Source organism: Castanea sativa, chromosome 2 (genome assembly GCF_040712315.1).
Source record: "Castanea sativa cultivar Marrone di Chiusa Pesio chromosome 2, ASM4071231v1".
Taxonomy (NCBI): domain Eukaryota; kingdom Viridiplantae; phylum Streptophyta; class Magnoliopsida; order Fagales; family Fagaceae; genus Castanea; species Castanea sativa.
This window is the reverse complement of record NC_134014.1, coordinates 53,088,903-53,098,689: the sequence shown is the minus strand read 5'-3', so window position 1 is coordinate 53,098,689 and position 9,787 is coordinate 53,088,903. Positions and strand designations below refer to the sequence as shown.

Here is a 9,787-nt window from a genome sequence, read left to right as displayed (position 1 = left end):
CAATTTTCCACCTTTTTTTGACGTCTTCTTTGGCGGCTCATCAGATGGCAAGTGTGATGTTGTAGGTAACTCCAAATGCTCCGTTTCCACCAATTCTTGCTTGTTCTGCTGCCTCTGTTTCACCTGCCGCGCATAAGCTACACTCCTGCAACACCAAAACTCCAAATTTTAGCTTCTTTCTTTCTTTCTTTTATAACTTTTAGCACCAAACTAAAGCCAACCTAGTTACGAAGCAAGCAGCATATAGGGAAAAAAATTTGCAATATTTTGGAAGAATGGAACAAACAATGCCAAATAGATTCTTAAATTAGTTCATAATTTGGAATATCAAGATCATGCTTTTCATGTATATAAATATAAGTTACCTTTACACGCGTAAAGCGAATATAAAACATAAAGAGTTTTTAGAAAAAAGAATTTGTGTACACAATAATTGAATTCTACCTAACAAAGAGGAGTCAAAGAGACTCTGAGCGTAGTGCTCGATCGAGTGCTTGTAAATTTATGTCAATCCGGTAGTTTCCTGCAACTTTCGTTATCAAGAGTTCAAACTTCGAAGTCCAAGTTCAAACTTTAGGCAAATAATAAAACTTTAAGCAAAAGAAAATGTCCCATTCACACGCAAAAATAGTGTGAACCATAGAAGCCATTAATGTCAGCAGTCATTATTATTAGTAGCTATCTCCATGAATAGCTCTCAGTTAAGATCGCCTTTAGCCCCTAGAAAATTAATAACACCGAGATTGACGTTGAAGATCAAAATTTTAATGAACTCATTCAATGAAAGTTGTGTTGGTTAAGTAAGATCGTTTTTCTCACACATCACACATTCACACGTGGCTCGATTTCTGACCCTACCTGCTTTTTTTACAGCGATTGGTACCTAAAATTATTCTTATTTCAACGGCTTTTTTTTTGGTGCATCCAACGAACTTTTTGGTCATCAATTTGCAATTTTTTGCATTCATATGTCCCTTTTTTTTGTTGCTATGGATATATATGACTTTGTCTTAAACGTTTTTCATGCCCTTTACTTTTTTTTTTTTCTTGATTCTCTTCTCTATGCTCTTGTTTTTTCATATAATTTCAGTTTGGCCTAAACTGCCAAATATGCTTTCTATAACCATGTCCCAATTTCACATGCGTTATAAATCAAGTTTGGGTTCTTAAGCTTGATTTATTTTGCTTTTTATAATTTGAATTTTTTTTTTATTCATCATTTTTAGATTATACAATGTAAGGAACTTTCCTCTTTCATCATTTCTATCACTTGTGACAAAAAAAGATATATTAATGTCAATCAAATATCTAACATAGACAACCTAGCCATATATATATGACTTTGACACGGTTTGTAATAGCGGTATAAAAGCGGCAGAATTTAAATATATACCTTACAGGAAAGGAATGTGTTTAAAACAGTCCAAATACTTCAATGTAATTTGTTGAACGAATTTAGACTTTCTACGGCATCGGTAGGACTTCTTGGATGTTTAACTAGAAAGAATTGGTTTCAAAAATGATGTAGACCTTAACATTGATTTTTAAAATAAAAAAACAAAAAAAAATTAAAGATGGTAATAATTGGTGCTTTAAACAATCGATCAAGGATTTTTTTTTATATATAATTCATTAAATGAAAACATAATGCATATATTCTGAAAAAGAAATTGTGAGACATTTTTTACCCATAAACCATCTAAACAACCACGACTACATGAAAGTAAAAAAGTAAGGAGTAAGTTTAGATACAAAATTTGTTATACTTTAAAACAATAACTTTACTCAAAATTTATAAGATTATATTTTTTTTTTAGAAAAATGATATGTCCACAACATTTTTATAATAAATTCTAGGTGGCAGATTGTTAGTGGTTATTATTATTGAGACAAAAAAGTAATCTTAGTATTAGGGTTAAATTTAAACCAATAACAACTAACCATCTATGATTTATTATAAAAATATTGTAATCGTAACAAATCTCATTTTGTAGTTTAAAATTATGTATAAAATATAACCTTATAGATGTTATGTTAAATAATATCCGGTTAACATTAAATTTGATGGGAATAGTAAAAGTGTAAATAGCATACCATTCAAAGTTTAAATTTTTAAAATATATAACAATATTTATTTTATTTAGTAAGTTGTCACTATTACGGACAGCGTATTTGACTTTCGTCCATATGGGCAGCGTATTTCACTTTCGCCTAACTAACAGGTTCAAACGACCTCCTAAGTCCAATCTCTCTTTATGTTTTGCTTAATAAACTCAAAACTCTTTTCACAATAATCCTCTCATTCACTTCATTTTGATGCGTAAGCTTTTGCACTCAATTCAAGTTTATTTCTCTTATCTGCAAAAGCCTCTAAGCCCCCACTAACCATGGCTCGGGCTTGGACTACCCCCACAACTATGACTTGTTGTACATATTATTATCGTATCATAATGCTACTAATGGTTTTGTTGAGCTCGTGGAGGAGCTGTGACGGGTTGGGAACGTTCGGGTATGGAATCCACCACAGGTTTTCGGATCCAGTGAAGGGAATTCTGGGTGTTGATGAGCTTCCAGAGAAAGGTAGCGTGGATTACTATGTTGCTATGGCCCACAGAGATCGCATCATCCGTGGCCGCCACCTCGCTTCCATCAAAGACCAGTCGCCTCTCGCTTTCTCCGGTGGAAACGACACTTACCTCCTTAATTCCTTGGGATTGTATGATCCTTATTCTACTCCTCAAATAATCATTCAAATATATGTTTTTAGTGTGTGTCTATATATGTGTGTGTTTTGATATGATATTTTTTTGGTTTTTGAGAAAGAAAAGGAGTTTTTTTTTTTTTTTAATCTTTTAACTGTATATATATCTTTGGTGTATTTTTGTGAGCTTTGATAATGATTGGATATTTTTTGGTTTCTTTTTATTTTCTGATGGGAGATATTATTTGGTTTCTGTATTTTAGTGGCCAAGTAAAAGTTATAAACTTTTTTGTGATTCTTCTTTCTTTTTGCTCTTTTTTTTCTTGAGTGTATATTATTTATATATATATATATATATATATATATATATATATATATTTTATAATTTTCTTGGTGACCAAACTGTTTCGTTTCAATTAGGTTAGGTGTACCGACTTTATTATATTATTTGGTTAATTTATTTATTTTTTTCTATGTTTGTTGATGTTTTCAGTTTGCATTATGCGAATGTTTCTTTGGGGAATCCAAGTTTATCATTCTTGGTGGCGTTAGACACAGGCAGTGATTTGTTCTGGATACCATGTGATTGTCAGAAAAATGGTTGCGTAAAAGCCTTACAGTCATCATCTGGAGCGGTATGTTTACTTTTTCTTTACTTTGAATTTTTGGTTTCTTTGTTATTGGTTTTATTACTTCCAATTGATACGGCTATATGGGTTCCTTTCTCTTCCTTTGCTATTGCAGTCATATATGCTTGAAAACGTGTTAAAAATTGGCTTGAATCGAGTGCATCAATTGCACATAGATTTGGCATCATATAGGAATATTAACCCAACTTATTAAAAGATGAATCTGTCCTATATGGCTAGGAAAGTCTCAGTCAACTTGGATTGTAGCCTTTTTTCTTTTTTTTTTAACTATGGAATTCAACTTGAAAAAGTAAAGGCAAATAGAATAGTACTCATATGAATGAGTAAAGCAAGGCAGGTATAACTTTTTTTTTATTTTATGAAAACAAGTCTGGTATTTGATGTTTGACTAGTTGAATTGTTATTTACTCTAGCACTAAATATGCATTTCCTTTTTGCGAATATTGTCAAGAAAGTGTGACTTTAGCTCTCTAAAATAAGTGAATTCCCATGTAAATTTTTGTGTAATTTAGCGTAAGAACCTACTTTTTATATATATATTAATTATGTTTCTCTCTTCACACGTCACAATCACTGTCCATTCTCTCCCTTCATTCTCAACAAATACAAAGAATGAATGAAAAATGAAAATACACAGCTATAGTAATCGTTTAAATTTACATGATTCCTTTAGTTAAAATAGAAGATGAAGCATAGATGCATAACTTTACACAGTCAAATCTGTGTGATTTTAAAGGTTGAAAAGCTAAAATTGTGCATGAACTAAAAACATTTACACCACAAACGCAAATCTCCAATCCAATCCGAGAGAGAGACAGAGAGAGAGAGACCAATAAAAAATAAAAATAAAAAATAAAAAAGTAGAAGTTGCTACAATAAACTTTACAAGAGTTTAGCAAGATTGTAAATTGTCTTAAGTATAGCAATCCGGATGTAGCATGTTTTTTGTTGTTTGGGTAAAATCGCATTTCCGGAGTTTTACAAACCCAAATGCTAATGTTTGTTACCATCTTTGGGTGGATTTGGAGCCTATTGGCGTAATTGGAAGTGGTTTGAGGTGATTTACACTTTGGTATTTTGGTTGGGCTTAGGCATTTGTGACCTAAGAGAAGTCTCTGCAAGGTGAAGAGGAATTTGATTAAATTTGGTGGTTTGCAAATCCCTCCAACGCGGATAATTGATGTAGAGCTTGATGCAATTTGTGATTATTCTTATTTGGATTTAGGAGAAATTCCTAATTTTGACATGGTTTCAAAGATTAGGTGGAATTTAAGTCAAGGTGGGGATTTGTTAGATGTTGATTCATATTCCTGTTTTGACTTGATTTGGGTTTGCAATTTGAGATAGCCCCTTAGGACTTTGATGGAGGTGATGGAGGTGTTTCGTTTGTGAAGCTTGATACAATTCAAGTCAAAGATGGAGATTTGCTAGAAAATGGCTTGCAAGTGCGCATATATTGGCATAACACATGGATATAATCCAAATTAGAGATGTCTTTGTCTTATACGGCAAGGAAACCTTTCTCAGTCAACTTGGATTGTAGCCTTCTTATTTTGACTATGGATTTCTACTTGAAAAAGTACTATAAGCAAGGAAGGTATGGGAAGGGAAGAGTAAGCAAGGAAGGTATTTGATGGTTGATATGTTGACTTGGTTATTCACGCCTGCATCAAATGCATGTCTTTTTGCATGCATGCATTGTCAAGCAAGCGTGACTTTAGTTCTTTGAATATCATGCCTGTCTTCTCCACGTGGAATATACAGTTTCTCAATATTGCCAACTTTGGTTTCCTCTTGATATAGTATATATATTAAATGCAGTTCGTTCTGTGAGGAGTAGAGCAGCAAAATGTGATAGTAAGAGACCTCTTTGAAGGGGGCTGTGTGGGGAAGGTTGTGCAGCAATTCCATAGAAGAGAAAATTTCTCTTTGTTTTAGGTGTATCCCAAGCTTCGTATTTGAGAGAGAGAACTTTGTATATGTATGAGAAAGTAATTTGGGTGTATTGGGGTTTTGGTTTTGTGATAGTTTCTCTACACTATTTTGTATTCTCCAAATTTATTAGTGAAATTTCTTCTTGTCACTGTCCATGGACATTGGCCAAAAGCCAAACCACGTCCCCTTAGTGTTCTCTCTTGTGTGTTTGGGTCTATTTTTTTTTCTAGTTCTCTTTGTTTTAGCGCCCATCATTTTATTTACCACACCCAGAAAATATTTTACGATTGTCAGGGCAATATGAGATAAGGAAATGTATATTTATTGATTGAAATTATAATCTGATTTACAGGAACGTAATTTTAGATTGGACTTATGCTGTTTGTGTATTTGATTGTTTGCTGAGCGGTGGTGAAAGAAGCTTTGTTCAAGTCCTGAATTCCTTTACAATTACTTACTTAATCCTTTTTATCAAGCAGGTTCTAAACCTTAACATCTACAGTCCTAATAATTCATCGACAAGTGGAGTAATTCCTTGCAACAGCACCTTCTGCAAACAAAGTCAATGCTCTTCAGCAAGTGCTAATTGTGGTTATAAAGTCGAGTATCTTTCTAATAACACTTCATCTACTGGGATCTTCGTGGAGGATCTTTTGCATTTAATTAGAGATGATAATCAATCACAAGCTGTTGATGCTAAGATTACTTTTGGGTAGGTTATTTTTTATTGCTTTGCTACCAAAAACTTTGGGAGAAATAATATTTTCTAGTGACCATTATAATTAAGTTTCAAGTGATATCAATTTCTATAGACCTGGATGAAAATTAAAAATTGTTTGTTAAAGTGAAAATTTTGGAATTGCTGATATTTTGGCAAATGTACTTCACTTGGTAATGAATCTGCAGTTTGGTATGGCTTTTTCCTCCTCAAGTAGGATTAATTATTAATGAGGTATCATGATATCAGAAACTATGAGAGGAGTAAGTAATTTTCTGTCACTGATGGGCTTACATACTATCTTATTCATTGAAGTTGCTTCTTGTTTTTTTGGGCTTGTTGGTCAGACCCATTCAGCAAATTTTAGTTTATTTGTGTGACTTCTGTACTAAGCTTGTAATTTTGTTGCAGTTGTGGTCAACTTCAGACTGGTACTTTTTTGGATGGTGCAGCACCAAATGGTCTTTTTGGGCTCGGTATGGATAATATATCTGTTCCTAGCACCTTAGCAAGATTAGGGCTAGCTTCAAATTCTTTTTCCATGTGTTTTGGACCTGATGGGATGGGGAGAATAAAGTTCGGAGATAATGGCAGCTCAGACCAAAGAAAAACGCCATTCAATATTAGGTCAACACAGTAAGTTGTCACTTCTCAATATGGCAAAAGCTGATGGCAAAGTAATTTAGTTTGGCAAGAAACTATCTTTGACCTGAATCTCATGCTACTTACACTGATTTTGCCCTTGGAACTTGTTACCAGTCCAACGTACAACATCAGCATCACTCAAACAACTGTGGGAAAAAATGTTTCTGCATTGGAGTTCAGTGCAATCTTTGACTCAGGAACATCATTTACAAGCCTAAAAGATCCAGCTTATACATTTATTTCAGAGAGTGTAAGTAATTTAAATATTGTGTTTCCTGATACTATTGGGATTCCATTTTATAATTTACAAGTTTATATGATTTATGTTATTTTGCAGTTCAACTCCCAGGTCCCCGAAAGGCGGCATCCATCTGATTCCCAGATTCCTTTTGAATACTGTTATGACTTAAGGTCATCTATATCTGGAGAAAAACCCATTCCTATTTTGTATTAGTTTTCTCCTTTCAACTATGAAGTACTGACTTCCACTTTATATGCAGTGTAAATCAAACCAGTTATGTAATCCCTGATATAAATCTGACAATGAAGGGTGGAGACCAATATTCTCTCACTGATCCAACAGCAGTGATACAAATTCCTCAGGTATGGTCTAACTCTATACTTCTTTACTATCCTATTCCTGCTTGAGTTAAACTAAAGAATTTGATGATGTGGTCTCCAGGGTGGATACGTGTATTGTCTGGCTCTTCTCAAAAGTGAAGATATAAACATCATAGGACGTGAGTATTTATTTATAATTAACTATCCTTATTTTAAAACCTATTCATATTGATGAAGTTGCATTTTCATGTTTGTCGCTTTCAAATTTTCACTTTGTGCATTCATTCCTTTGTAAGGAGACTATTAGAAAAAACTATGCAGTTTTGCTTAAATATTTACTTGCCTCTTTTGGAGAAAAAGATTACATAATGTCTGGATTGATGGAAGTGGTTTCTTGGGATGGGGGAAGAGGAAGGGGTAATTGCAGCTTTTGGGGTGAATAGATCAGATATTCAATTTTCAGTCAATGTGTGTACAATTATAACTTAACAAACTAGAATTTTATTCAAAACTTAGGTACACTTGCGTAGTCGTTGTACATTAGGTTCCCCAAATAAATTCAAATACATGGTTGTATTGACCAATGAAGCATAAATGATGTTTTCTTTTCCAAGGACAAATTTAATGCAACTATGTATTTGATCTTTAATTGGGAACCTATTGCATTGTACCTATGTTATTCAAAACTCATTATGCCAGAAGCCTGTTCAGTAATCTCTAATTTGGAGATTATAAAGTTTGTACTGTATGAAATTATCAAGGAGGAGTTCAAATAATAGGAAGCTCGTCATGGTTGGCTGCACTCTACCTTTTAAATCAGATATTAAAATTTGCATGAGAAACAACATACACAGCCTCCATTTAATCACTGCGTCATCAAACAAGCCAGTCTTGCCTAGTGAGATTTTGGGAAAATCATCACCTTGAGTTTTTTGTCTCCTCATATCAATCAAAGCAATTATGCATCCAAACATGTTTGAACTGAGAAATTGCAACTTACAATATGAATTTCTTTATTTTCATCCAGAGAACTTCATGACTGGTTATAACATAGTTTTTGATCGCGAGAAGAATGTATTGGGTTGGAAGGCATCTAACTGTGAGTATAGTTTGAACTTTTTCTTTAGATTGAATTTCAATGTACAATACTTTCTTCTCTTGGTGAATTCATTAAGTGGCTATAATAAAAACTTGGTGTCACCAGGTTATGATGATGAGAATTTCAGCACTCTACCTATCAGCCCATCACACTCTCCAGCTCACTCTCCTGCTGCTGTCGATCCAGAAGCTACAGCAAATAGTGGAACCAATTCTGATCCATCTGTGTCACCACCATCCAGTTATTCACCCAAGTTGAAGCCTTTTCATTACACACTTGCGATGCTTCTTCTTTCATTTCTTGCCATTGTTTGATTATTCTTTTTCAAGTGCTGAGCCTTTCTTGGTCTTTGAATCTTTTATACGGATATGCATTGCATTTCTGGTCATTACAGAACAGATTGGAAGCTTATTGGCTTCCTATTTTTGTTGGTCTTAGTAGCACTAGTTTGAACATAAGGTTTGTAAATTTTTTTTTTTTTTTTTTAATTTTATTTATAAGCAGAAACCATTGGTATAGAGCTTAAATTTTGAGAATTTTCGGCAATGCAATTCGTTCCCTTTTTTTTTTTTTTTTTGGCCAAAGCAATGGGAAATTTCCATTATGATAGGATATAATAAATAAGATTCAAATGTAGTGGTAATTAAATGCAGGGCCATTCTTTGATTAAAAGATGGTCATTATGCAGAGCAATAGTTAGTAAAATACTAAAAAATTGGAGTTTACGTATGCCAATTCCCCCCCCCCCCCCCCCCAACACATAAGCTACAAAATTAGTTGTTGAATTGTATATTCTTTACAATCTTATTACTCATGTCAAATTTTGTGACAATCAGATATTATTTACTATATGATTTATAAACTTATATTTATTAATGACATAACTATTAATCTTTAATTTTTTAAAAATTTTGAAAGCATGGCGGATATAAGAATAAGAAATAATTTAATGATAGATAAACAAAGTTTAGTTACAAAATTTTTTTATACAAGATAAAACTCTAGCATAATCTAAGTGTATATGCGTGTGAAACTCCCTCCTAAAAACTTGAATCACCACACCAAGGATGCGCGATGGTTAGTTACAAAATTAGTTGTAGCCTTAAGTTACAACATTACTCAATAAAATAAACATTACTATGAGTCCGTTTGGATAGAACTTATTGCTGAAAACTGAAAATACTGTAGCAAAATAATTTTTTAATGTGTAAAAAAACACTGTTCACTCTTTTTTTACTGTTTATATGCCTTGGTGCACTGTTCATGTCCCATGAACAGTGCACCAAGAGCTGGTCTTTAAAAAAAAAAAAAAAAAAAAACGCAAACGCAGAAGGGTAAACGGGGATCCAAACAAACAATATATATTTTGAAAATCTAACCATTAAATTGCATATTCTTTACACACTTAATACACATGTCAAATTTTATATCAATCGAATATTATTTACTATATGATTTATAAGCTTATATTTTATGCG

At 33.0% G+C, this 9,787-nt stretch overlaps 1 protein-coding gene across 1 annotated transcript; it reads left to right on the top strand.

The window, feature by feature from the left end:
* Positions 1–2,230: 2,230 nt before the first annotated feature.
* Positions 2,231–8,879, top strand: LOC142623414 (aspartyl protease family protein 1-like). Its single transcript, XM_075796825.1, has 10 exons — positions 2,231–2,716; positions 3,195–3,336; positions 5,766–5,998; positions 6,416–6,640; positions 6,764–6,899; positions 6,987–7,060; positions 7,150–7,252; positions 7,332–7,389; positions 8,238–8,309; positions 8,415–8,879. The coding sequence occupies exons 1-10, from the start codon at positions 2,388–2,390 to the stop codon at positions 8,621–8,623; spliced, it is 1,581 nt and encodes a 526-aa protein (XP_075652940.1). The 5' UTR covers positions 2,231–2,387; the 3' UTR covers positions 8,624–8,879.
* The last annotated feature ends 908 nt before the right edge of the window (positions 8,880–9,787 follow it).

What these genes read in the sequence shown, in the direction of transcription:
- LOC142623414 (XM_075796825.1), top strand. Translation starts at nt 2,388, where the DNA reads ATGGCTCGGGCTTGGACTACCCCCACAACTATGACTTGTTGTACATAT. An exon ending in ATACATTTATTTCAGAGAGT is followed by an intron (nt 6,900 to 6,986) that starts GTAAGTAATTTA and finishes GTTATTTTGCAG; the next exon opens with TTCAACTCCCAGGTCCCCGA. An exon ending in CAGTGATACAAATTCCTCAG is followed by an intron (nt 7,253 to 7,331) that starts GTATGGTCTAAC and finishes TGTGGTCTCCAG; the next exon opens with GGTGGATACGTGTATTGTCT.